At 39.4% G+C, this 26,566-nt stretch overlaps 2 protein-coding genes across 4 annotated transcripts in view; one reads left to right on the top strand and one right to left on the bottom strand.

Moving 5' to 3' along the window:
- ATP6V1A (ATPase H+ transporting V1 subunit A) overlaps positions 1 to 3,816 on the bottom strand; it is a 59,615-nt gene extending 55,799 nt beyond the window's left edge. The window contains exon 1 of one of the 2 annotated variants that reach the window (XM_028503565.2): positions 3,066 to 3,816. The gene's annotated coding sequence lies outside the window, so the exon portion shown is untranslated. Of the gene's footprint in view, positions 1 to 2,842; positions 2,968 to 3,065 lie in introns of those variants that run through there. The other variant, XM_028503572.2, reaches the window with a different exon arrangement.
- Positions 3,817 to 3,898: 82 nt separating this feature from the next.
- Positions 3,899 to 26,566, top strand: part of NAA50 (N-alpha-acetyltransferase 50, NatE catalytic subunit) — a 33,260-nt gene continuing 10,592 nt past the window's right edge. The window contains exon 1 of one of the 2 annotated variants that reach the window (XM_028503487.2): positions 3,899 to 4,227. In XM_028503487.2, coding sequence (XP_028359288.1) covers positions 4,220 to 4,227 — 8 coding nt within the window. In that variant the 5' untranslated portion in view covers positions 3,899 to 4,219. The remainder of the gene's footprint in view (positions 4,228 to 26,566) is intronic. The other variant, XM_028503495.2, reaches the window with a different exon arrangement.

The raw sequence follows: 26,566 nt of genomic DNA, 5'->3' as shown, positions 1-26,566 counted from the left end.
CAAGTCTCCTTTACAAAATAAAGTGTGGAGCAAAAGTACATTTAGTAATTCATATGGACATTAATACAATAATTAATAATAATACAAGAATGAACTGTGTTTGCATACTCTCACAACTCTAAACCTTTTGCCCTACCCTATATGCACTAGGTCCTCTGCATTCATGAACTAATTTAATAGTACCTATGGGATAGACTTAAACATGAGTGTATTTAAGCTTAGATTAAGTAAAATGTCTAAGGTCACAAAACTTAAGTAAGGGGTGGATTCAGAATATGAACCCAAGTCTATGATTGGGAAATCTATTCTAGTAAAATCTGTATTGCTTTACATTTAAATACCACTTAGGTTTTATATACCTCACATAGGTTATTTACAGTTTAACCTCACTTGAACTCACAGTAACCTTGACAGTAAAGTTCCCAAATATAAAAACCTTAACCCACACCCCACAACTTTACTTAAGAGCATGTAACTAAAGTGGCAAAGTTGAATGACGATCCTCTTGTAGTCTAGTGCTAAACCACTTGTTGCCTATACAAGCCACTTTTTCATTAAGTACAATTCACTCCTCTTCCTTTCACTATCATCCAAATATGTTGTGAAAAAATAAGGCGGTCAATGCATTAATAAAGTCCATCTGAGATTTATATTTGTATCTATTGTATTGACCATGACTTGGATGGTTGTTATTACTAATTTATATTTGAAAGCTTATACTTAGTTAACCTTAGAAGGAGTCATGATCTGGAAGACCTTTAGAGGTAGTATAAGTTTCTTGTCCAGTTGTCTTTAACACTCATTCAATAAAGTTTACTGAGTAGCTATCAGGTACTTCAGTATCCTGGTGTTAAAGACAGCTGTAGAAACACTGTCCTTGAAGTGCTAGGAGCTTTATAGTTTACTAAGGAACAGATTAGAAAACAGTAATTAAACACAATGCACTAGAAGTGAAAATAGAGGAATAGGAAATGTCTATTAGTGTACAGTCTATAGGCTTCTCTGCCCATAGGGAAAAAAAGCATTCTTGAGGGTGGTGATAATCTATAAAGGCAGAGAAATATAACACCTCAGAGTCAGCACACAAGAGGTATCAGGGACCCGAACACAAAAATCCTTGTGTGCCATTTAATATTGGATTACAGCACAATTCCCTAAAATATGTTAAGATTTCTACATGTAATACTCAAAACCTGATAAACGTAGGCTAATAACTTCCAAGCTTCAAAGTACTTGTTCATTTGTGTAAGATTAAAGGTCTTTTTCATTTTTCAACTTTAATAGCAATTTAGTCACCAATTCCAGCTGTTAATCTTTCAGATTTCATTAGTGGTCTAAGTCATTGCCTTCCCAAGTTCCCTAAAATTGGGGGAATTGTGAAGCAAAACTGCAGTGTCATTCAACCTCTTTCATGCTGACATTTACGCCCTAGTACTCATTACTTTTTAGCTGGTTTTCTCTTTCATATTTCCATCTCACCCAGACAGGACTGGTCTGAAGCTCTAGGACACTTACGGAATTTGTTGAATTTGGTGGAATGTCACTGCAGGAGGGGAAATCTTGTTAAATTGCTGTTACTCTAGAATTTAATTTTTTGTTCTCCTTGACAAAAATAAGACCAGTTAATTGTCGACAATTTGGAAAACCCAGAACAACTTAAATTAAGTCAGTCACATCTACCAAAGATGATTCCATCTTTCTTATTTTTTCTGCTCTTTTTAATGGATTCTTCAATTGTATTGGTTAGAAAACTAAAAGATTTAAACGTGAATATGATTCTTTAGCTTAAAAATTTACATTTCAAAATCAGAATTGTAATTTGTCAGGCCTTTCCACTTAAAAGAACCAAGAGACTTTCTGAGTTTGCAGTGTAAATAAAAGAATTTAAACCCCAAACTGAAAAACATTCTTCCCTAAAGCACATTGTTTGGGGTCAAAACATTGGTTATGTTGCAAATGAAATGGGAGTACACTGTGTTGGGCAAAAACCTAAACATAATGTCTGTATTTCCGCAAAATACAATTCATCAATATCTGAAGAGGTCACCTGGAGTTTTTAAAATGGGGAAAGCTAAAGAGGGTACAGGTGCTACTTAAAATGAATTTACCACTGGTCAAGGAATTGATTGGGAGTGCGATTTTAGGGGAAAATGCCCCCCCAAAATGTCAAAGCATAAAACACGAAGTCAGCAATATCTCGACCTAATATTTCCTTTAAATTTACGGTGATTTACGTTTGGTTCCATTTTATTCCAGCCCAATTAATTTCTGAAAAATTAGGTCCCTGTCTGTGAAACTTAACCACTTTCCCATAAACTAGCCAGTTTCCTGCAGATCACGACACCATAACACCATCTTTCAACACTTCCCTTCCCTTTCAATTCAGACTGTCGTATTCACACCTTCTGATTTGAAGGCAGCAAATCTTTCCTCTTTCAACGATCCCCTCCCTTACTGCACCACAAAATCAGAAAAAGGTGAAAGACCTGCTTTTACCTGTCTAGTCTTATCTAAAGTATGTGAACACCCGTAGAACGTCTCTTGCGAGGAATTCAGGGAAAAACTCCTAAGGAGAGAAAGCTCGTTGGGAAGCAGGCTTTACAGTGACTCCGCAGTGAGGGCCACATCATTGTCATTCCCTCCCAAGCCTGTCTCACCGGAGACGCCTCTGCCTCCGCGGTTTTTCTTACTTCCCCGCTTCTCCGTACCAGGATGAAAGTAAAGACGGTGCAGGGCGTCTGACAAAGAATGGGCTTTGGGAATTGGAACCTAGAGGCCAGTGAAGACCCCCCAAGAATGGCTGAACCCATCCCGAATAAAGAACCATGATGGCCGCACTCACCCCCAACCCTGAGAAAAGTGGATGTCTGGACCCCTACGTCGCCGGGGCGAAAACAGTGGGAGAGCGGGGGTCAGAAATGGAGAATTCAGCTTCTTGCCGGTACAGGATGACAGCGGGAAGGAAGCCCGGAACAGCGGAGGCGGCCGTTCACAGTGTCCCTTCTCTTCCTCCTCCCATCCCTTCTCTAATCCCCACCTGCCGCCGGTTACCCGGCGCCGCTCACCTGACAGTGCGCGAGACGCAGAAACCGTGCAGACCACGGACCCACAAGCTCCGTCACTGAAGATGGGAAGTCTTCCACTGCAGGGGCGGGTCTAGACAGTCACGTGGCCCTGAGCTCCGCCCCGTCAGGCGGAGGCAGTACACTTCAAGGTCCTATAGTTTTGCGGGTTGCTTGAACATTAATTTTGTTATGATTAAATTTTAAGAAAAAACCTAAAAACTTTCACAAAGATTAGGTTGCAAAGTGCAATGTAGAAGGAGTGGGTGAACGGGCTAAAAAAAAAAAAATGCATTGCTAAGGAAGTGACGCTAACGCCAATAATCTATAGACCGGAAATGGCCAAGGAGTTTCGTCCCTTCGGCACCCGACTGTAAAATCCCAATCTTAAATGTTTGAGGCAATTACATGATCTCAAAACTTGAAACGTGGTGGGCCGAAGTCAAGTTACACGGCCATTTGTTAATTACGTTTGTCTTAAAAAAACGAAAAATCTCATTGAGTTTTCCACAGGCTTCTATAAAGAAGAACCTACTTTATAAAATCTCGTTACGAGAAAGGAGCATTTGAAGGTCATCAGGAGGACTACCAACCGGGAAGAACAGGGTCAGGGAAGACTGATTTCACTTGAGAAAGGTGAAGGAGGGGCGGAAAAATCCGGATTTTACCGCCAAGGCCTACCGGGCAAGCCCAACAAGTAGTGTCGTAAGGAATGGGAGGAGGAAGATGACGCCACAGGGCACAGCCCAGTAGAAAGATGGAGGTCTTAAAGTGGAGGGGGGAAGGGTATGCCGAGGCCAGCAGTGAGGCTGCGCGGGAGGCGGCCTACGCGCCGGCGCGCAGAGGGGGCGGGGTGAAAGGTCACAACGCGGCGACGGGTCTGGCTGGCGGCGGCCGCAGGCGGGAGCCGAGTACCCTGAGTGCACGTGTGGAGAAGCGGCAGCACCAGTCCCGCGACGGGAGACCGTCCGGCTCCCTCCGGAGACGCAGGGCCGCGCTCCAGTCTCGGGCCTTCGTCACCCGCTCAGCTCCCTGCCTTAGGCGTGGAGGTCGGCTAGTGGGGTTGAGTGGCCCGAGCTGAGGACACTGAGAGCTCAGGTCGGCGACGACAACGGCGTTGATAGCGGTGGTAACAACGGCCTCAGAAGGCGGGGAAGATGAAAGGGTGAGGAAGGGCAGCCGGGCAGGGCCCGGCCGGCGGGAGAGAAGGATTGCGAAGGAGGGGAGAGACTGGGCGAAGACCCGGCGGAGGGAGATTTCTGGGTTTCTCTGCTCACGGAGGGGGCGGAGGCTCGGCTCGGGGTGTTCGCGCGCTGAAGGGCCAACAGTGGCAAGACCCGGGCAACCCAGGTTCTTGGCCCAGAGGACGAGTGTGTGTTGACTGGAGAATAGCAACTGAGTGTGGCATGGGAAGAGCTCTTGTGAGATCCCTGCGGTCTTCAACCCAGGAACCGAGGGCTGAGACACCCCCCGCCCGCTACTTCGAGTGGGGTGGTCTGGTTGTCCTCTTCAAATCTAGATTCCATATTGGGAACCTTGGTGTTTGTCATCTTTCAGTTTTATTCACGGTCGAGAGTTATGCAGGACCTTCTGGAGGAAGGATTTGGAATAAAGAGGAGGGAGACGAGTATTTAGAGCTAGTGACTCAACTGGATTTGGGTTGGGTCAGACCGAGTGGAGGAGGGGGAAAGAGAGCGGGAGCACGGTAGACTTGGGGTGCCAAAATGTTTAAGGAACTATTGTTGATCAGTAGATGGAGCTGTTGCTCCAGTAGTTGAGTATCGCCCCTGTACTGTGGGGGTCCTTCGTTAACTCTGACACTTTCTTCAGGTGATTGGCAGAGTTAGTATTCTCCTATAGTTTCCCTCTTGGATACAATTAAGGATTATTTGGGTTCGACTATTTTCATTTGGGTAAGATGTCAGCTACTATTAAATTACATACTGTTAAAGTGTTAATTACATAATACGGTTTTTTAAAATATTGCCTAAATAGGCCGTTTGAGGGCTTGCGTTTACCCTCCTTAGAGGAAGAAATGAAATCTTTAACAATGTTAAAAGCTTTTCTGTGATTCCCGAGTTTTCTATTATAGCAAGTGAAAGAATTGTAAATGTTTTGAGTTAGTGAATCCTTTCCAACTTTTCAGCAACCCTTCTGAGGATGAAATAAAAGTATTGTAAGTAATCTGCCTAAAACGAGGGTCTGAATGTTGTCTCGGCGTGTTTATGTATTTGAAGTTGCAGAAGACTACAAGAGTTTAATTGGGTCTTAGTTCTGTAACATGATTTTTTTTTTAATACTTTATTTTTTAATTACAGGCATACTGCTTTGATGAAAATCGAATCAGATTTTTTAAAAATATTTTATTTATTTATTTTTAGAGAGGGAAGGGAGGGAGATAGAGAGAGAGAGAGAGAGAAACATCAATGTGCGGTTGCTGGGGGCTATGGCCTGCAACCCAGGAATGTACCCTTGCTGGGAATCGAACCTGGGACACTTTGGTTCCCAGCCCGCGCTCAATCCACTGAGCTACGCCAGCCAGAGTCGGTTTTGCTTTAAATATTGGAAATTCATTCTAATGTCGAGTCGTATCTCTTGTAATTAAAGTTTCGAAGTCACGAAGAAATTTTCATATTTCACATCAGGTTTTAAAGCATTCCAATCAGGACACCAGTTGAGGGGTATGAGAAGTATTTGCTGCACTTGAATTATGTAGGAAGTTTGGTTCTTTTAGGTATGATCCGATGTGTTTTGGTGAGATTTTTCTTTTTTCTTGCGTTTGGGTGCTGTTTTCTACTAATTTTTGTATATTCTTGGGCATTCAATGCTTATTTGTCTTGTTCTGTTAAAGTATTAATAATAAAAATGAGGCTGAGGAAGAGTTCCCAGTGTTGAGACTGCATGGATTTGTAAAGGAAGGCCTCCAAGAAATTATTCTATATGTTTGGATCCAAAATTTTTGGTTTACCTCAGTCACACTAAAGTGTATTGTTTTGATACCTAACTTGGTAGTAGAAATAGGTCAAACAGTGGTATTAATCACAGTCTACCTTCAGTTAATATACGAGTGAGACAATTATCTTTTATTTTAAATGATTATTTATGGGTAACAACCTGATGGAGTGAAATTTAGAGGAGCTGGTCAAATTTAGAGGAAATTTTTAGTTATTGAATCTGTATCTTACGCTATCAAGTGTGCCTGAAATGAAATTAAGTCTAGTTACCGTGTTTTTAATGATAAACTTTTAAGGTGATTTCATAGGAATAGTCCCTTTAACTTTGTAGATGAACTAACTCCCTGGTAGGGTGGGACTTAATTTTTTTTTACTTCTGAATCTTGTATTTAAGCCACTGAACAAATGAAGACAATAGACGTTATTTAAAATATTATAAGGTCCTCAAGTTCAAAGACTTGTATCAACATGCACAATGGTTAGTGTTGAAAGGCCTGTGAAATGAAATAGTGGTCCTGATTATGTGGTTTTTGTATGAAATTTTATTTGCTTGTTTCATTGTATATGGAAGCTAGCTGAATTAAGTTGAATAGAAATATATAAAATTGGAAATGATTTACAATTTTAAATCATTTTTGAATATTTTACATCATTGCCTATATTGCCTGTCATTTTGAAAATTTTAGTTATTATTTTACCTGTTTTTCTTCCTATTTTACTTAGTTTTTATTAGTAGTAGAAGTAGGGCATTCCATTATGCTGACATGTAATTGTCTTTTCTCCATAGTGCATAAATGTGCAGTTAATTACTGCATGTATTTATATACATGATCTAGAAATCTGAGGTATGTTAGGATATGTTACTTTTGTACTGAGGTTGCTTGTTGTTATAAACCAGGAATGTTATAGGTTGAATTTATGTTGGTAAGCTGATTTTTTAAAAATCTGTTGTTCCTCTTAAGGAAGGTGAAATTTAAGCAGGAGGGGGTGCCACACACAGACATGACTGAGATGGCAATGTAATTGGTCCATATAATAGAAAGTAAGCCCTGGCTGGCGTAGCTCAGTGGATTGAGTGTGGGCTGGGAACCAAAGCATCGCAGGTTCGATTCTCAGTCAGAGCACATCCCTGGGTTGCAGGCCACCTCCCCAGTGGGGGCCACGTGAGAGGCAGCCACACATTGATGTTTCTCTCTCTCTCTTTCTCCCTCCCTAAAAATAAATAAATAAAACCTTTAAAAAAAAAAAAACAGTAAAACTGAATCTGTTTACCCTTTATTTGTAGTAAAGAGGTGCAATAAAACTTAGTTCTAATAAAAATGTCTAATAAGATACGAGAATACATGTGCACAAAGTAAAGAAGGAAGTAGCCCTGACCCGTGTGGTTCAGTTGGTTGGGCATCATATCGCAAGTGAAGGTCACTTGGTTTGATTCCTGGTCAGGGCACATGCCTGGGTCGTGAGTTCAGTTTAAAAGATATACCTCAATTATTTAAATAGTTGTCCTTTTTTGTTTTCTTTTGTGGGGGAGGGGGCAGTCTGCAGAAATCATTAGAATACCAGTAGTGACAAATAGAAACTACCTTTCTATTACAGCAATGAGAATTTTATGGGTTACAGTTTAATAACTACAAAATTATATTATTACTGTTACCAGGAAACACTGCTTGCTCTTGACTGGTTCACTTCCATCATCTATTTGTGTTTATTCAGTGCCTAACTTAGTGGCAAAATGTTAGTCCTTTCCTGCTTAATACAGTAGTGCCTAGTTATAATTGAGCAGTTGAAATGTGGCTTGTGTTACTGAAAAACTGGATTTTAAATTTTAATTTAAAAAACTGATACTCAAAGTTGGTTGTTGGACAATTATGTTTGGAACAACTTAGATATGTGGATCTGTAAATTTTATGAAGTGTAAATATAGATCAGATATTTCTGATGAAAATGTGTGGATTGAGATGTGTTAGAAATGTTATCTGCTGGATTTTGAGACTTGATATGAAAAAAAGATTTCAGAAAAAGTAAAATAGTCATTAATAATTGTTATTTTTATTATATGTAGAAATGGTTTTACTTGCACCTTTTTGGCCATTTAATGTACACACTAGTAAGTTGTAAATTACTTATGTGGCTCAAATTAGATTTCTATTAGACAGTGGTGTGCTAGACCCTGAAAAATTCAATTTGTATGAAACATGACTTCTTGCCTTAGGACCTAGTCCCAGGTGGTAAATGTTTCTAAATGTTTTAACTGTGGGCCAGAGTTTTTAGATTAAAATATTGTAATCCAATCACTTGGTCTGCAGTAGATAGGGAAGGAAAATTGGAAGTATGTATTTGCCTTTCCTGATCTAGTGCAACCTGTATTCTGTCTCTGTCATTGCTGAAGTCGTTGGGGGCAGGGGAGGTTGTGAGAGTGGGAAGGAGGAAATAACCCCGTTTTCAAGAGGAAAGGTTTCTCAGCTCTTAGTCCTCGATAGTGTTGAAGTGAATTTTATTTATAAAATTACTTGACATGCATTCTTAATTATTCGTTTTGGATAATTCCCTGGAAGTGAAATTTTTGGATTAGGAGGTATGGGCATTTTAAAATTTCTGATTTTTTTGCCAAGTTAACTGCAGAAAGGTAGTAGCAGTGTATACTGCCAGCAGTGTACGATGGTACCCTTCTGCAAGAACTGATGGAGAAGTTGAGGAGCACTCGAAAAAACCTTAAGGAAATGGAGGAAGACACTGTGGCTGCCATTTCAGCCATAGGTGGTACAAAATACCCTTATCTGGGATGAGTGGTCTACATTGAGCATTTGTAAAATGATAGAAATAACTATCATTTTATCTTCACCAGTTGGTTTTGAGGACACATTCACATAAAGCCTTAACTCTAGTTTGATTTGCTGATTAGGTGATAAAATTATCTTCTTTACTTTTCCGTTTTTTGTAATTCAGTTGGATATTTCCACTTCCTCTGGCCATTTTTTTACCTTTGTGACTTAACAGTTTTTAACTTAGATATTGATTGCTTTTTTTACTTCAAATTACAAAACAGTCAGAGATAATGTTCTTTAGAAAGTGGGTTGAGACATTCAAATTGGTAAATATTGTCAGAGTGATGCTAGTTTAGGACCCAGACCATTAGAAAGGAGATTCTTTGCAGGCGGACCTTGTTAAACTGTGGCAAGGGAAATATTTCATGCTTAGGAGCATTTTAAACATTTCTTATTTCTCTTTCCAGAAAACTAAGGTATATTTAAAGATATATTTGGATTTTCCTCTCTGTATGGTTTATTACGTGTATTATAGTTTATCTTCATAAAGGAGACTTACTGTGATGCAAAAAGCATTGAACTGAAAGCAACCACGGTTTATTGTTCATTGTGGCACTGACCACTAATCATAGTTAGTGACATTAGTCCCTTATTGACCTGAGCCTAGGTTTCTTTGACTTTTAAAGAGAATAGCTTGAAAGGAAGAATAATGGCCAAATAACTGTAATTCGTGTGATAGTTCTAATTTATTGGTAGTATCACCAGTATTTAATGTGTCAATAGCTCAGATTGCAAAATAAAAAGGTGATGTCATTGGTTTGTTTGTTTTTAGAGATTTTATTTATTTTTAGAGAAAGGGGAAAGGATAGAGAGAAGCATCATAGAGAGGGAAACATGTATCACTTGCCTCTTGTACACACCCTAACCAGTGACGGAACCCACAACACAGGCATTTGCCCTGACCGGGAATCAACCAGTGACCTTCCACTTGGTGGTACAATGCCCAACCAACTGAGCCACACCAGCCAGGACTTACTGATCATTAATATCTACTATTACTGCTGTGCCATGTATGCCACGTGTTTGCCATCCCTGGTCTCTGTCATCTCTAACTTTATATTGGGTTGGCCAAAAAGTTTGTTTAGTTTTTTTCCATACAGTGACTCTAGTAGTGCTTAGTTGTCTTTAACTTCATTTGAAACAATTTTGTTAGATTATATTGTGACAGCTGTAATATCAGTGTGCATTTACAAAAAACTCGCTAAAATTGATGAATTTTTGTGCAGCCATTTTAATATTGAAGATAAAAGAAAATACAACATTTTGGGGGTATTATGCTTTGTTATTTTACAAAAGGTAAAAATACAACAGAAATGCATGAAAAAGACTTGTTCAGTTTATGGAGAAGGTGCTGTGACTGGTTGAACATGTCAAAAATGGTTTGCAAAGTTTCTTGTACAGGTGATATTTTGGCCAAGTAATTCTTTGCTGTGAGTCTGTCTTATGCATTGGAAGATGTTTAGCAGCACCCCTGGCCTCTACCCACTAGAAGCCAGTAATGGGAGATAGCTGACATACTCAAAATATCCAAATCAATGAAGTTATTGCTGAAAATGAAAAATGTCTTATTTTACTGAAGAAACTAAACACTTTTTGGCCAACCCAGTATGATACCAAGAAATAGTACTTTGAATTCATATTTGAATTGTAATTTTTTTAAGCTGCTGTCTTTGTTTTGCTCTTGTGTTTCTGCCTCTGAAGACTTGCTCATCCCTCCCTGTTATGGGACTTTTACCCTTTATAGCAGTTAACATGTCCTTCACTGTTAAACACCTGCTACAGTACATATAGTCAAATGAAAAAGCAGTTACGGAGGTGAGCCAAGAAGGAAAGAGGTGGATTCTAGCATTTTTAGTAGTTTTTTTTATGGCCAAGAAACAATGAGGGAGGAAGAAAAGGCTAGGCCTATGGCCACAGCTAGAAGAGGAACGGGATTTATATATAGTACTATTTGAATTTCATTTGTTAGGTTATGTGTAGCTTTTGAAAAATTTTAAGCAGAGAAGTGAAGTGATCAGATCTATGGTTTAGAAAGATTATTCTGTCTGTATTGATATGAATTTTTTGCCTTAGCTCTGTTCTTATTACCCTTCATTAGGCTGTAGATTTTGGATTAAAATGATGGTGCGAACCATACTGCTCAAAAAGCTACACGAATAGGTTATTAATTCGACTTAACAGATTAAAATGGGACATAAAGGTACATCTAAAACTAAATTTCTGTATTTGATGAATGGTGGAGCTATTAATAAAGACAGATACAGGTAGATATTTTAATTTCTTGTAGGGAATGATGCATTAAATTTGAGGTTCCTGTGAAATAACCAATAAGCAGTTAGAAATACATGTTTGGATTCAGAGATTTTGAAGAAAAACACTATTAAGGAAAAAGCCAGAGCTGGGAAGGAACTCTCCTAATTGAATGTATGTATAGCCATGGAAAATTTTTCAAAGAATAATTTGATTCTTTCTACACTGTAACCTTGAGTAGATTGTGTCCATGTGTGTGATTAGCATTTCTAGCACCCGACCAAATAATCGCTAATTTTCCACATATGATACTTGCAGTCACACAGCTTGGAGAGCTGACCTACCCACTTTTTTGATACCTGCTAACCCTCTCTAGAACAGTGACTCTCAACCAGGGACATACCTCCTATACCATCTTAGAAATCTGGTAGGTAGTTGTTGGACACATTTTGGTTGTCACAATGAGGTGGGATGGATAGGGGCTGCTAAATAGCCTACAATGCTTTGGAAAGCCCCTCACAACAAGGAATTATCCAGCCCTAAAATGTCAGTAGTACCAAGACTGAGAAACTCTGCTATAAAATCTAGTTGAGGTGAGAGAGCCCATTAGTTACAAATATATTAAGGGCTAAGGAGTAAAGATGACACTTTTGAGGGAAGTAATATGATATAGCTGATCTTGCACTATAGTGGGAGTTTGTAGACATAGGCAGAGCAAACACCCTGTACAAGAAGTGACTAAGCAGTTAAACTTGAGTGCCAGGATGCAGTTAATTCCTATCTAAAATAAAAACAGACTTTAACAGCTTTCTCTGTACTTCATTTTCTCTTTTTTGCTATATGACTTTAAAAGTCAATTTGTAGAGAAGGACCCACTTTCGTGTAGTCATGTCTCCATCTTGTGGCCTTGGAAAATACTGCCACTGAATTTTGTTTTTACAATTATGGGCATAATTGACATTCCCTTTAGTAGTTACAAACATTTCAGTGCTTATTATCTGATGTTGATGTGCTGAATACTTAACATGCATTTTCTCATTATATCACACTGCTCTTTTATAAGCCAAGAACTATCTGTGGTTTCCTAGAACTACCATATTGTAAGCCGAAAAGATTATGTAACTGACTGAATAACAGAATGGCCTTGTGGTGCTGGCACAACATAATTCTAATGGGTTTTACAAAGTGGAAAGCAAGTAGCAAGTTTTCCAGATCTAAGGACTTGATGGTACATATTTCTATGGGCACTTGTGTTACATCAGTCTGTCTCCCCTTTTAGATCTTTGGTCTGAAAACTTTAGTAGGAAGTGCTTTGGGGTTTGTTATGAATTTGAAAACCAAGGAAAAATAACACATCACATGAATTTACTTAAGAGAATATCATGTTTTTAATAACTACTGTCCTCAGATTTTTATAGTTAGGGTTTAAACTCTACTGCCAGTAGGAACCTGGGACAAAACATATAAGGTAAATGAGTAAACAAGAAGAAATGTAAGCTTTGTGTAAAATCTTTCTTAAATATTAACATCCAACTTAATTGAAAAAACAAACAAACCTGTTGAGTCACTTAGATGTGGCCACAAGGCCAATATACCCTATTGGCCAAGAATTAGAGGGTTGTCTATAGAGTAGAGGTCTTAAACCAATAAATTATTAGTCCACATTATTAAGTTATATCAAAATCTTTTCCTGAAGTAAGCAATCAGTGCAGTGATTAACAACCCAGGTTTTGCATCAGTCTGGTTTGAGTTTGAGTCTGAGCTCCTTCAAGAATAGCTATGCTATATCATACACAAAACTAAACCCAAGATGGATAAAAGATTAAATACAAATCATGACACCATAAAAGTACTAGAGAAAAACATAGGCAGAAAATTTTCAGATATCCCATACAGCAATATTATTGCTGATATGTCTCCTGAGGCAAGGGATGCAAAGGAAAGAATAAACAAGTGGGACTACATCAAATTAAAAAGCTAAATGATTAAAGAAAACATCAGCAAAACGAAAATGGAGCCAACTGTATTATAGAACATATTTGCCAATGATACTTTGGATAAGGGTTTGATCTCCAAAATATAAAGAACCTCAACACTAGGAAGACAAACCAATTTAAAAATTGGGCAAAGAACCTGAACAGACACTTCTCCAAGGACATACAGAGGGCTCATACACATAAGAAAGAATGCTCAACATCATTAGCCATCAGAGAGATGCAAATCAAATCACAATGAGATGCCACTTCACACCAGGCAGAATAGCCATCATTAACAAGTCAACACGCAAGTGCCGGCAAGGATATGGAGAAAAGGGAAACCTAGTGCACTGTTGGTGGGAATGCAGACTGGTGTAGCTGCTGTGGAAAACAGTATGGAATTTCCTCCAAAAAACTAAAGCTGGAACTGCCTTTTGATCTGGCAGCCCACTGCTGGGATTATATATATCCTGAGAATTCTGAAACACTAATTCAAAAGAACCTATGCACCCCAGTGTTCATAGCAGCACAATTTACAACAGCCACATGCTGGAAACAGCCTAAGTGTGCATCAGTAAATGAGTGAATCAAAAAAAACTGTGGTACATTTACACAATGGATTACTATGCAGCAGTAAGAAGGAACTTCTACCCTTTGCGACAGCATGGATGGAAGTGGAGAGCATTATGCTAAGCAAGATAAGCACGGTGGTGAAAGATAAATACTATATGATCTCACCTATAAGTGGAACCTAATGAACAAAACAAACCAGCAAAATACAACCAGAGACATGGAAATAAAGAACAAATTGACAGTGACCAGAGTGGAGGGGATGGGGGAAAGGGAAAGATCTAGTGAAGGAACATATATAAAGGACACGTGGACAACAAAGTGGGGGTTGACTGTGGGATCAGGGTTTGGGAGGGTAGGGGGGAGCAACAGGGGAAAATGGGGACAACTGTAATTGAATAACAGTAAAAAAAATACTAGCTATGCCACACACATTAAAGGTATACTGTTATGTACTATAGTACTTACAGGGAAATTATTAACATTTTATGTGAAATCCATTCTAAACATGGCATATTTTTTCCAATGGCCTATTCCACTTATCTGAACATGTTTAGCTTCTACTACCCTCACATTTTGAACTTTACATACATGTGGTGAGAAGTTCATTAATTTAGGTGAATGTTAAATTTGTATGGTTAACATAACAAGCTTAATTACACAAGTAAAGATTTTAAAGGGAGATGTGGGAATCTGAATTTTTTAACTGGCAAGATGATTCTGGTGTACAGCTGGGTTTGGAATTCGTTCTTAGATTTTGCAATAGTGCTTCTCCAGATTTTTTTCTGACACTTGTGAAATTTGTTTCTTGGACATCTTTATGGGTTCCTGTTCTTTTACCCCTAAAATACAAGTGTTTCTGTTTTTAGATGTTCTCACTTGGACATTTTTTGGTAATGTGATATATTGCTGTAGTCGAAGGGTGTACATTATGCATTTTTTATATCCAGAAAACACCTCTCAAAGTGACATGTGTACAGAAGGGGACTTCATTTCTGTCTAATCTTTTTTATCTACTTAACATCCACATTGCTTCCAGTGACATTAGGTAACAGTTAAAAGTCAGGACTTGTAGCCATTTACACCAAAGGCAAAGACAATGAATGACAGGCTATACTGAGACTGCTGGATTTAGAATGGGAGATCTGCACCAAAATGGAAGGCTTATTCTCATCCAAATTGAGAAAACATGATTTGTTAAAAGTTTGAAGTTGTTGCCTCTTTTCACTTTTTCTTTCAAATAGTAAAGAATAAATGAGGCATCAAGTATTTTCTGCCATCATTTTTAATATAAAAAATAACATCTTATGCCCTGGCCAGTGTGGCATGAGGGTTGGAGTATCCTAGCCAGGGCACATGCCTATGTTGCAGGTTTACCCCTGGTCCAGGCATGGATGTCTGGTCTGAGTATGTCATTGTTTCTTTTCTCTCTTCCTTTCTACCTTCTGTCGTCTGATGAGGAAATAAGTAAGTAAATAAATAAATAACATGTTTGTTCTTTCCCAGCCACAGTTGCTGTAAAAGTTAATATAACTTCGAAATACTGCAGCTTGTAGTGCTTTATGTAATGAGTAATTTTGCTTGTTTTGCTTTTTGTTATGGAAATTTCCAAACATACGACATACAGAAAATTGTATGGTAGGCCCTCATGCATCTAATTCCCTACTTAGAATTCCCTTGTTCTTATTTCATCTTCGCCTGACCCATTTGTTTTTTTTGTTGTTGTTTGTTTTTGTTTTTTAAAGATTTTATTTATTTTTAAAAAGAGGAGAAGGGAAGGAGAATGAGAGGGATAGAAACTTCAAAGTGTGGTTGCTTCTCACATGCTCCCCTCCCCACCCCACCCCACCCCTGGACCTGGCCTGCAACCTAGGCCCTGACTGGGAATCGAACCAGTGACCCTCTAATTTGCAGGCCTATGCTCAATCCACTGAGCTACGCCATGGTTGTTTTGTTTTCCCTTTTTGCTGGTGTATGTCAAAGGAGATCCTTGATATCCAGGCATAACTGGTTTTAAACTTTTTCATGGCTATTACATTTGTCATGGTGATCTGTGATCAGTAATCTTTTATGTTGCTATTATATTTGTTTTGGTGTGTCCTGAACCACACCCAAATGTTCATGTGTGTTTAGACTGCACCACCAAGTAGCTAATCCCCTGTCTCTCTTCTCAGGCCTTCTAATCCTTGGGACACAATATTGAAATTACACCAGTTAGTAATCCTACAAGGGCCTTTTAAGTGTTCAAGTGAAAGAGGAAGATTGCGTGTCTCTCACTCTAAGTCAAAAGCTAGAAATGATTAAGCTTAGTGAGGAGGGATGTGGAAAGCTGAGATAGAATGAAAGCTACCCCTCTTCCACCAGTTACCCAAGTTGTGAATGCATAGGAAAAGTTCAAAGAAATTACAAATGCTACTCCACTGGACATACGATAAGGAATCAAAACAGCCTTATTGCTAATATGGGGACAGTTTTAGTGGTCTGGATTAAAAATCAAATCAGCTACAATATTTCCTTATGCCAAAGCCTGATCTAGTGCTGGCACTAACTCTCTTCAATTGTATGAAGGCTGAGAGAGGTGAGGAAGCTGCAAAAGGAAAGTTTGAGGCCAGTGGAGTGTTGTGGTTCGTGTAGTTTAGGGAAAGCCTGTCTCCATAACAGGAAAGTGCAGAGTGAAGCAGCAAGTTATCCAGAAGATGTAGCTAAAATAATTAATGAAGTTGGCTATACTATAAACAACAGATTTTCAATATACATGAAACAGCCTTATATTGGAAGAAGATAACATCTAGGACTTTAATAGCTAGAGAGAAGTCAATGCCTGTCCTCAAAGGACAGGCTGACTCTCTTGTTAGGTGACCATATTTTTTTTTCCTCAAGGTTTTATTCATTTATTTTTAGAGAGTGTGGAAGGGAGAAAGAAAGAGGTAAGGAAACATCAACGTGTGAGAAAAACATCAGTAGGTTGCCTCTCCGCCCACAGCCTAAGCATGTCTCCTGGCTGAGAATCAAACCGGCAACCTTCTGGTTCATAGGCCAGCACTCTATCCACTGAACCACATCAGCCAGGGCTCTTGTTAGGTGACTTTAGGTTGATACCACTGCTCATTTACTATTCTGAAAATCTTAGAGCCCTTAGGAATTATGCTAAACCTACTCTGCTATGCTCTGTAAATGGAACAGTAAAGCCTGGATGACAGCACATCTGTTTATACACTATGATTTACTGAACATCTTGGGCCCGCTGTTGAGACCTACTGCTCAGAAAGATATTTAAAATATTACACATTGACAATGCACCTGGTCACCCAAGAGCTATGGTGGAGATGTACAACAAAATCAATGTTGTTTTTATGCCTGTTAGTACAATATCCATTCTGCAGCCCATTGATGAAGAGTAATTTGGACTTCTAAGTTTTATTTAAGAAATACATTTTCTAAGGCTGTAGACAGTGATTCCTTCAATAAATCTGGGCAAAATAAATATAAAACCTTCTGGAAAGGATTCACCATTCTAGATGTCAGTAACATTTGTGATTCACAGGAAAAGGTCAAAATATCAATGTAATAGGAGTTTGGGAGAAGTTGATTTCGATCCTCATGGATGACTTTCTAGGGCTTAGGACTTTAGTGGAGGAAGTAGCTGTAGATGGGGTGGAAATAGCAACATAACTAGAATTAGAAACGTTGCTTCTTACGGGTGAGCAAAAGAAGTGGTTTCTTGAGATAGAATCCACTTCTGTTGAAGATGCTGTGAAGATGGAAATGACTGTGTAGGATTTAGAATATTACATAAACTCAATTGAGAGAGTAATGGCAGAGTTTGAGAGGATTGATTCCAGTTTTGAAAGAAATACTTACTGTGTATAAAATGCAGCCATACAGCATTACATCCTACAGAGAAATAGTGAAAAGAAAAATCCCTCATTCAGAAAACTGCATTGCCTTATTTTAAGAAATTGCCACAGCAACCTTATCCTTTGGCAGCTGCCACCCAGATCAATCAGCTGCCATCAACATCAAGGCAAGACCCTCCACCAGCAAAAAACATATGTCTCAACTTGCTGAAGGCTCAGATGATGGTTTACAATTTTAGTAGTAGTTTTAAATTAAGGCGTGTACATTTTTTTAAGAACATAATGCTATTGCACTTACTAGACTATGTATAGTGGAAACATAGGTTTTAAATGTACCAGGAAACCAGAAATTTGTGTGACTTGCTTTACTGCAATGGTCTGGGACCAAGCCACAATAACACCAATGTATGTGCTATCCCGCTTTATCTGTAAACCCTTCAGTATGAGTCTGTAACATAGAACGACTTAATTAAAAAAAAAAAATACTGCTCTGGCTGGTGTGGGTTGATTGAGTCACTGGCCTGTAAACCAAAGGGTTGCCAGTTCGATTCCCAGTCAGGGCACATGCCTGGGTTGTGGGACAGCTTCCCAGTAGGGGATGCATGAGAGGCAACCACATATTGATGTTTCTTTTCCTCTCTCCTTCGCATTCCCCTCTTTCTAAAAATAAATAAATAACATCTTTTAAAAAAGTAACTATAATACTTTTATGCCTAATATATTATGAACTGATACCCAGTCTATATTTTTTTTCCATAAGTCTAAAAAAACGTTTTTTAAAAAATAGGTTCGTTCAGTGCAGAATTCAAAAAGGTTCACATATTGCAGTTGGCTGAAATGTCTCATGATCTCTTAATCTAACAGTCCTGCCTCCTTTTTTTTAACTTTAAATAGTTTTAAATTTAGTTTTAGAGTGGTTTTTCAAGTTTTAGATTTACGTTGGTGAAGATGGTACCGAGTTCCCAGTTTTCACTATTAATAAACAGCTTACATTATATGGTACACTGCTAAGATGAAAAGACAAGCCACAAATTAGAAAATAGTTATAAATTATATATGTGTAAATTACTTGTATCCAGAATATATAAAGAACTCGTGCAACTCAGTAAGATAAGTAATCTAGTTTAAAAATTGGAATTTCTTTTCTTACAAGTTAATGTAAAAATTCTAGGTTTATTCCCAGGCCTTGACCATGGACAAAATATTTAAATAGACATTTTACCGAATAAAGTGTACACATGGCAAATAACCATACTAAAAGATACTTGGTATCATTAGTCATTAGAGAAATGAAAATACAATGAGATTATGACATCACACCACTAGAATGGCAGTAGAAAGGTAGTAAAAAGTGTTGGCAAGGATGTGTGGAAATAGGAATCCTAATATGTTACGGGGGGAATGTAAATGGTGTAGATGCTTTGGAAAACAGTTTTGCAATGTATTTTCCATTATTGCTGTAATAAGTTACTACAAACTTAGTGGCTTAAAACAATACTTCTGATGTGTTAGTTCTTGAGACAAAAGTCTTAAATGGACTTCAATGGGCTGAAATCAAGTTGTTGGTAGATATAGTAATTTTTAATAGTATCCTTCCAAAACTCACATCTACCTGGAATCTCAGTGTGACCTTTAGAAATAGGGTGTTTGCAGGTAGTAATTAAGATGAGGTCATACTCAATTAGGATGAATCTAAGGACTAGTGTTCTTATAAGAAGAGGAGAACACACACATGCACAGAAGACCATGTGAAGATGGAGACAGACACTAGAGTTGTGCTGCCACAAGCCAAGAAGTACCTGAGGCTGGCAGAGGCAAGGAAGGATTCTTGTCTGGAGCCTAAGAGCTCTGACCTTGAGAGAGCATGAGAGCACGATTCTGCTTACATCCTGATATTGTACTTCCAGCCTCCAGAACTTGGAGTGAATAAAATTTGTATATGTGTTTTTTAAGTAGTCAGGTGGTGTGTGTGTGTGTATGTGTGTGTTAAGATTTTATTTATTTCTAGAGAGAGGGAAAGAGGGAGGAAGGGAGAGGAAGAAACATCGATGTGCAAGAGAGACATCAGTTGGTTGCCCCTCACACATCCCCAGTTGGGGACCTGGCCCACAACCCAGCATGTGCCCTGACTGGGAATTGAACCAGTGACCTTACAGTTCACAGACTGGCACTCAATCTTCTGAACCACAGCAGCCAAGGCTAAAATTTGTGTTTTAAGCTAATGAGTTTGTGGTAAATTTGTTAAGGCAGTTCTAGGAAAGTAATACCAACAGGATTATGTTTCTTCTAGAGGCTCTAGATGAGAAAGTGTGTTCTTGCCTATTCAAGTTCTATAGGCCAGCAGTCCCCAACCTTTTGGGTACCAGGGACCAATTTTGTGGAAGACAAATTTTCCACAGACCAGGGTTGGGGGTGGGAGACAGGAGGCGTACTTCAGGTGGTACTGCAGGCAGTGTCCATGGATAGGGAAGAGGGAGGTTGGGGACTCCTGCTGTAGGCCACCTTGGTTCGTTGCCTTTTATCTTTTAAGCTAGTAGCATAGCATCTTCAAATCTCATGTCTGCTTCTGTTATCACATCTTCTCTGACTCTTAAGGACCTGTGTGATTAATCTTCCCATCTCAAATACTTAATCACATCTGCAAAGTCCATTTTCTATGTAAATTAACATATTAAAGATCCCTGGGATTAGAACATGGACATTCTCTGGGGGCCATTATTCTGCCTACTACAGACAGTTTCTTTAAAAAGTTACCCATGGACTTCTGGCCAAGATGGAGGTGTAAGTAGATACACTGTGCCTCCTCGCACAACCAAAATAAGGACAACAACAATTTAGAAACAGAATAACAACCAGAACTGACAGAAAATTGAACTATATGGAAGTTGGACAACCAAGGAGTTAAAATACACACATTAATCCAGACTGGTAGGAAGGATGGAGTCAGGCAGTCGGGTGGAGAGAGGTCGTGGCACAAAAAGTGGTGCCACTGGGCATGTAAGGCATGCTAGGCGTGCAAGACCGCAGCAGGCGAACCCTGGGCATGCAGGCAGCAGCTGGCAGACCCAGCGAGGTGGCGATTGTGAAGCAAGGCACTGCACTCAAGGCTGCTGGCTAACTGGGCAGTCCCACATTCAGGCACAGATAAACCAGGAGAAATTGGGGAGCGAGACAGACCACAAAACCCTGGGTCCCAGTACCAGGAAATAGAGCGTCGGGGCACTGATTGAAAACACCTGAGGGCGTTGAGGTGCTGGGAGAGACTCAGAGCCTCACAGGAGAATGTATTGGAGAGACCCATGGGGCCCTAGAACACGCACAAGCCAACCTGCATGAGAATTAGCACCAGAAAGACCCAGTTTGCTTGGGGGAAGCAGCGGAAGGGGTTGAAAATCCGACAACGAGTGGAGCAAGTGCTATTGTCCCCTCTCGGACCCTGCCCCCACACACAGTGTCACAACCCAGCAACTGTGTTGCCCTGCCCTGGTGAATACCTAAGACTCTGCCCCTCATACATAACAGGTGCAATAGGACAAAAAAAAATGGCCCAAATGAAAGAACAGATCAAAGCTCCACAGCAAATACAACTAAGCGACCAAGAGATAGCCAACCTATCAGATGCACAGTTCAAAGCACTGGTGATCAGGATGCTCACAGAGTTGGTTGAATTTGGTAGCAAATTAGATGAAAAAATGAAGGCTACACTAAGTGAAATAAAGGAAAATGCATAGGGAACCAATAGTGATGGGAAGGAAACTGGGACTCAAAACAATAGAGTGGACCAGAAGGAAGAAAGAAACAACCAAACAGAAAAGAAGGAAGAAACAAGAATTCAAAAAAATGAGGAGAGGCTTAGGAACCTCCAGGACATCTTTAAACGTTCCAACATCCGAATTATAGGGGTACCAGAAGGGGAAGAGGAACAGCAAGTCGAAAAGTTATATGAACAAATAATAAAGGAGAAGTTACCCAATTTGGCAAAGCAAATACACTTCCAGGAAGCTCAGAGTCCCAAAGAAGTTGGACCCAAGGAGGAACACACCGAGGCACATCGTGATTACATTAGCCAAGATTAAAATGAAGGAGACTCCTAGAAACAGCAAGAGATAAGGAGACAGTTACCTACAAAGGAGTTCCCATCAGACTGTCAGCTCATTTCTCAAAAGAGACCTTGCAGGCAAGAAGGGGCTGGAAAGAACTATTCCAAGTCATGAAAGGCAAGGACCTACATCCAAGATTATTCTATCCAGCAAAGCTATCATTTAGAATGGGAAGTTCTTCTCAGATAAGGTCAAGTTAAAGGAGTTCATCATCACCAAGCCCTTATTTTATGAAATGTTACAGGGACTTGTCTAAGCAAAAGAAGATCAAAAACATGTATAGTAAAATGATAGCAAACTCACAATTATGAACAACTACACCTAAAACAGAAACAAACTAAGCAAACAACTAGAAGAGGAACAGAACCACAGAAATGGAGATCTCATGGAGAGTTACCAACAGGAGAGTGGGAGGAGGAGAGAGGGGGAAAAGGTACAGAGAATAAGTAGCATAAATGGTAGGTAGAAAATAGGGGAAGGAAAAGAATAGTATGGGAAATGTAGAAGCTTAAGAACTTACGACACATGGACATGAACTAAAGTGGGGGATGTGGGTGGGAGAGGGTGTGCAGAGTAGAGGGGAATGAAGGGGGGAAATGGGACAACTAATAGCATAATCAATACAATATATTTAAAAAATAAATAAAAGCAGTATTTTAAAGATGGGGAAAAAAGAGAAAAAAGCTACCAGTGTGTGTCATAACCCAGCAATCCCTGTTCCTAGGTATCTACCAGAAAAAATTGAGCCATATGTCCACACACAGACATGCATGCAAATTCATAGCATTATTTATAATAGCCATTGGAATAGTTACGTGACATTCATAAAATTGAATACTGTTCAACTGCTGACACACATTATAACATGGATGAATCTTTTTAAAAATTTTGCTGCATGAAAGATGTTTGTTGCAAAAGATCATTTATATGATTCTATTTATTTGAAATGTCCAGAAAAGACAAATTTATAGAAAGTAGATTTAGTAGCTGGCTTTGGGTAGGAAATGGGATCTACTTCAGTTGTGCACATAGGAATTTTGAGGTGTGGTGTGAATGTTCAAAAGCTGAATTGAGGTAATGGTTATACAACTTTGTAAATAGTCTAATAATCATTGAATTGTGCACTTAAAACAGGGATTTATGGTGCTGGGTTGTCCAGAAAGTTTGCTTGTTTTTTTCTGTAAGGTGGCTCTATTAGCATTTGATTGTCTTTAACTTCATTCAAAACCATTTTGTTAGATGGTATTGTGGCAGCTTTCATATCAGTGTGCATTTTTTAAAATCAAATTTGGTGAATTTTTATCTAGCCAATTTAATACTGAAGATGGAAGAAAATAAACATATTTGGCATATGATGGTTTATTATTTCAATTAAGGTGAAAATGCAACTGAAACGCAAAAAAATTGTACAGTTTATTGAGAAGGTGCTGTGACTGATCAAACATGTCAAAAATGGTTTATGAAGTTTCATAAAACCATTGACCATCCAAATCTCCATTGTTGGAGATTTTTCACTGGATGATGCTCCACAGTCAGGTAGAGCAGTTGAAGTTGATAGCAATCAAATCAAGACATTAATTGAGAATAGTCAACCATGCTGGAGATAGCTGGCATACTCAAAATATATTCAAATCAATAAAGCTACTGGTGAAAATGAAAAATATGTCTTTTTTATGGAAAAAAAGTAAGTGGACTTTTTGGCTAACTCAATATAATAAATTAGACATCAAGGAGGCTGTTTAAAAAGAAAAAAATAAATGAGCCCTGGCTGGTGTGGCTCAGTGGGTTGAATGCTGACCTGCGAACCAAAAGGTTGCCAGTTCAATTCCTATTCAGGGCACATGCCTGGGTTGCAGACTAGGTCCTCAGCATGGGGTGTGCGAGAGGCAACCACACTTCAATGTTTCCCTCTCTTAAAAAAAAAAAGAGAGAAGAAAAAGAAATAAATGAAAAGGATGTGAAGGAGGTACGAATGGACTTCCTACATCTAAATGTAAATCTTCTGGAAGAGAATGTAATTTTTAGTGACGTGATGTTGGCTTAGGCAAAGATTTCTTCTAATACCAAAAGCATGACCCACGAAAACAAATTCATCAAAATGTAAAATTTCTTATCTGTGAAAAACTCTTAAGAAAATGGAAAACAGCCACAAACTGGGAGAAACCATGTACAACATACATAGCTTACAAAGGGTATGTGTTTTTCCACAGGAACACTTAAACTCAATAAGAGAGCACATTTTTTTTTTAATTGGTAAAGGTTTCAACAGTTCCTTTGTAAAAGAAGATAGATGGCAAAAAAAAAAGTAAATGAAAAGATGTTCAAAATTGTGTTTCTTAGGACCATGCAATGAAATATTGTTGCACACATATTAGAGTGGCATAACTTTTAAAAGTCAACAGCACCAAATACTGGTTTGGATGTAGAGCAACTGGAACTTGCATATACTTATGACCCAGCATTCCCTCTCCTAAGTGTTTACTCAAGAGAAATAAAAGCACTTTTACACAAGAACCTGTACAGGTTCTTCATTCATACTCTCCAAAAACTGCAGTCAACCCCATTGCCCTTCCACAAAAAGATAAACTATGGTACATTCATATAATGGAATACTATTGAGCAATAATAAGGAATGAACTGTTGATACAAAAGCAAGGTGACTCTCAAAGGCATTGTGTTGAATAAAACAAACCAAGCAAACGGCTATTTTTTATTCTGTTTATGTGACATACTGGAAACAGAACTGTGGGGATACAGATTAATGGTTGCCTGGAAGTGGTGGTAGAGTTGAACTTTAAAGGTCATGAGAGAGATTTTGGGGATGATGGAAACATTCTATTGGTACTCATGTTGATTACATGATTGTACATGTTTGTCAAGTCTCAGAACTATATACCAAAAAAAGTTGTTTGTAAAAATTAAGAAAATGCACTTGCATTCTCCCACAACCACATCAGAAATACAATTAAACTACAGAACAACTATCATTCAGACCCACTTAAAATCTAGCTTAATGGGAGTCCTACAACTAAGGATGTAATGAAGCCACACTGAGACTGGTAAGAGGGGTAGAGGTGTGGAACAGGCTGATTCCACGCACATGTGATGGATAAAAATCAGGAGGGATATCTTGGCTGTGGGAGGTCCCCCCTGAAGATCGAGGGGTTCCAGCCCTACACTAGGGCCCCCAACCAAGGATTCCAGTACAGACCCCATAACTTCTGACATTAAAATCCAGCAGGGATTGTGACTGAGTGAGATGGACTGACTTGGCTTTCTCCCTATGAGTTCCAGCATGGGGGCAGCAGCTCTAAAGATACCAGGGACATATGGGGAGGAACTGAATTGTCTGGCATCAAGGCGAGGGCTGAAGGGGCAGCTTTCTCCCAGACAGAAATGCTGACAGAGGCCATTGTTCCTTTACAGAGCCAGCCGGCGGGTGCCATATCTGAGTCTTCATCAACCTGGCCATCATTGTTTGCCCAAAGCTGGCGATTCCCTAAAACTTCTCACCAAATTTAGGGCTCATTCAAGCTGTTTCCAGTGGCTTTTCCATATGAATGGCCTGTCTTGGCTCTTGGTCCATGCTTTGAACTTTCCTAGCTCAAGCAGCATCTGGCCTTGGTGTTGCCCAGCATCTAAGTGGCCCCAGGACAGGCACTAGCTGGTCTTGGTTCATGTCTCTTAGGCACCTCCAGGCCCAGGGGCACAAGTAGCAGCTATCTGCTGATCACTGTCTAGGTCATGCCAGGTAGCCCCAGGTGGAACACTGTCTGTGCCTGACCCTGGCCTGAATCTTCCAGGTTGTCCCAGAGCTAGTGCACCTAGTGGGCAACTTCATACCATGGTGAAGCACCACCCAGCCACCTCTACAAGTGATAAACTCAAGGGGAAAATTCAGTTGGCACCAAAGCCCTACTGAATTGAGTCCTGTTTTGTGCGATAGGCCCCTGCACAGCTGTTCCTCCACTGTGGTCATAGCCAGTCCTTATAGCCAATTGGCCTGGTTGTAAATCTCTCCCATTCACATGTCAACAGCAGTTTCAAGGTTCAACTGCAACAGGAGGATGTGCATAGCCCACACAGGGGGTTGTACCTGGAGTGCCCAGCTCAGGTGGATGGGAAGATTGTGCCATTGGACAGTGTAGGACACTATCCCGTTAGGTTACTCTGCCAAGCCTGGGAGACACAGCAGCTTTACCTAACACATAGAAACAAACACAGGGAGACTGCAAAAATGAGACAAACACATCCCAAATGAAAACACACAAGTCCAGAAAAAGAACTAGACAAGTGGAGTTCAAAACACTAGCTATAAGGATGCTCAGTGAAATTAGGGAAGAGGAGATGAACTTTGGGAGAACTTCAGCAGCATAAGAAGATATGAGACACCATAAAAAAGAACCAGTGAGAAATGGAGGATATATTAACTGAAATGAAGTATAACTTACAGAGAATCAACAGTGGAATACATGAAGCTGAGAAGAAAAGGAGCAATTGTAATATAAGGAAGCAAAAAAGACCAAATTAGAACAGCAAAAAGGAAAAAGAATAACAAAAATGAGGATATTGTAAGGAGCCTCTGGGACAACTTGGAGTGTACCAACATTTGTATTGTGGGGGTGCCAAAAGGAGAATAGAGGTAGCGAGGAATTGAAAAGCTATTTGAAAAAAAAAAAAGAAAACTTTTGAACCTAACTAGGGAAATAGACATCCAAGTCCAGGAAGCACAGAGAGTCCCAAACAAGATGAACACTTAATTAAAATACAAAAAAAATTAAAAGAAATGAGAAAATCTTAAGGCAGCAAGAGGAAAGCAGTTAGTTACCTAGAGGGGAGCTCACATAATACTGTCAGCTGATTTCTCAATAGAAACTTTGCAGGCCAGAAGGGATTGGCAGGAATATTCAAAGTGATGAAAAGCAAGGACCTACAGCTAGGAATAGTCTACTCAGCAAAGCTGTTGTTTAGA

The sequence above is a fragment of the Phyllostomus discolor genome, chromosome 2, assembly GCF_004126475.2.
Source record: "Phyllostomus discolor isolate MPI-MPIP mPhyDis1 chromosome 2, mPhyDis1.pri.v3, whole genome shotgun sequence".
Lineage (NCBI taxonomy): Eukaryota > Metazoa > Chordata > Mammalia > Chiroptera > Phyllostomidae > Phyllostomus > Phyllostomus discolor.
Note: the sequence above shows the minus strand (reverse complement) of the source record. Positions and strands in the feature narration are given on the sequence as shown.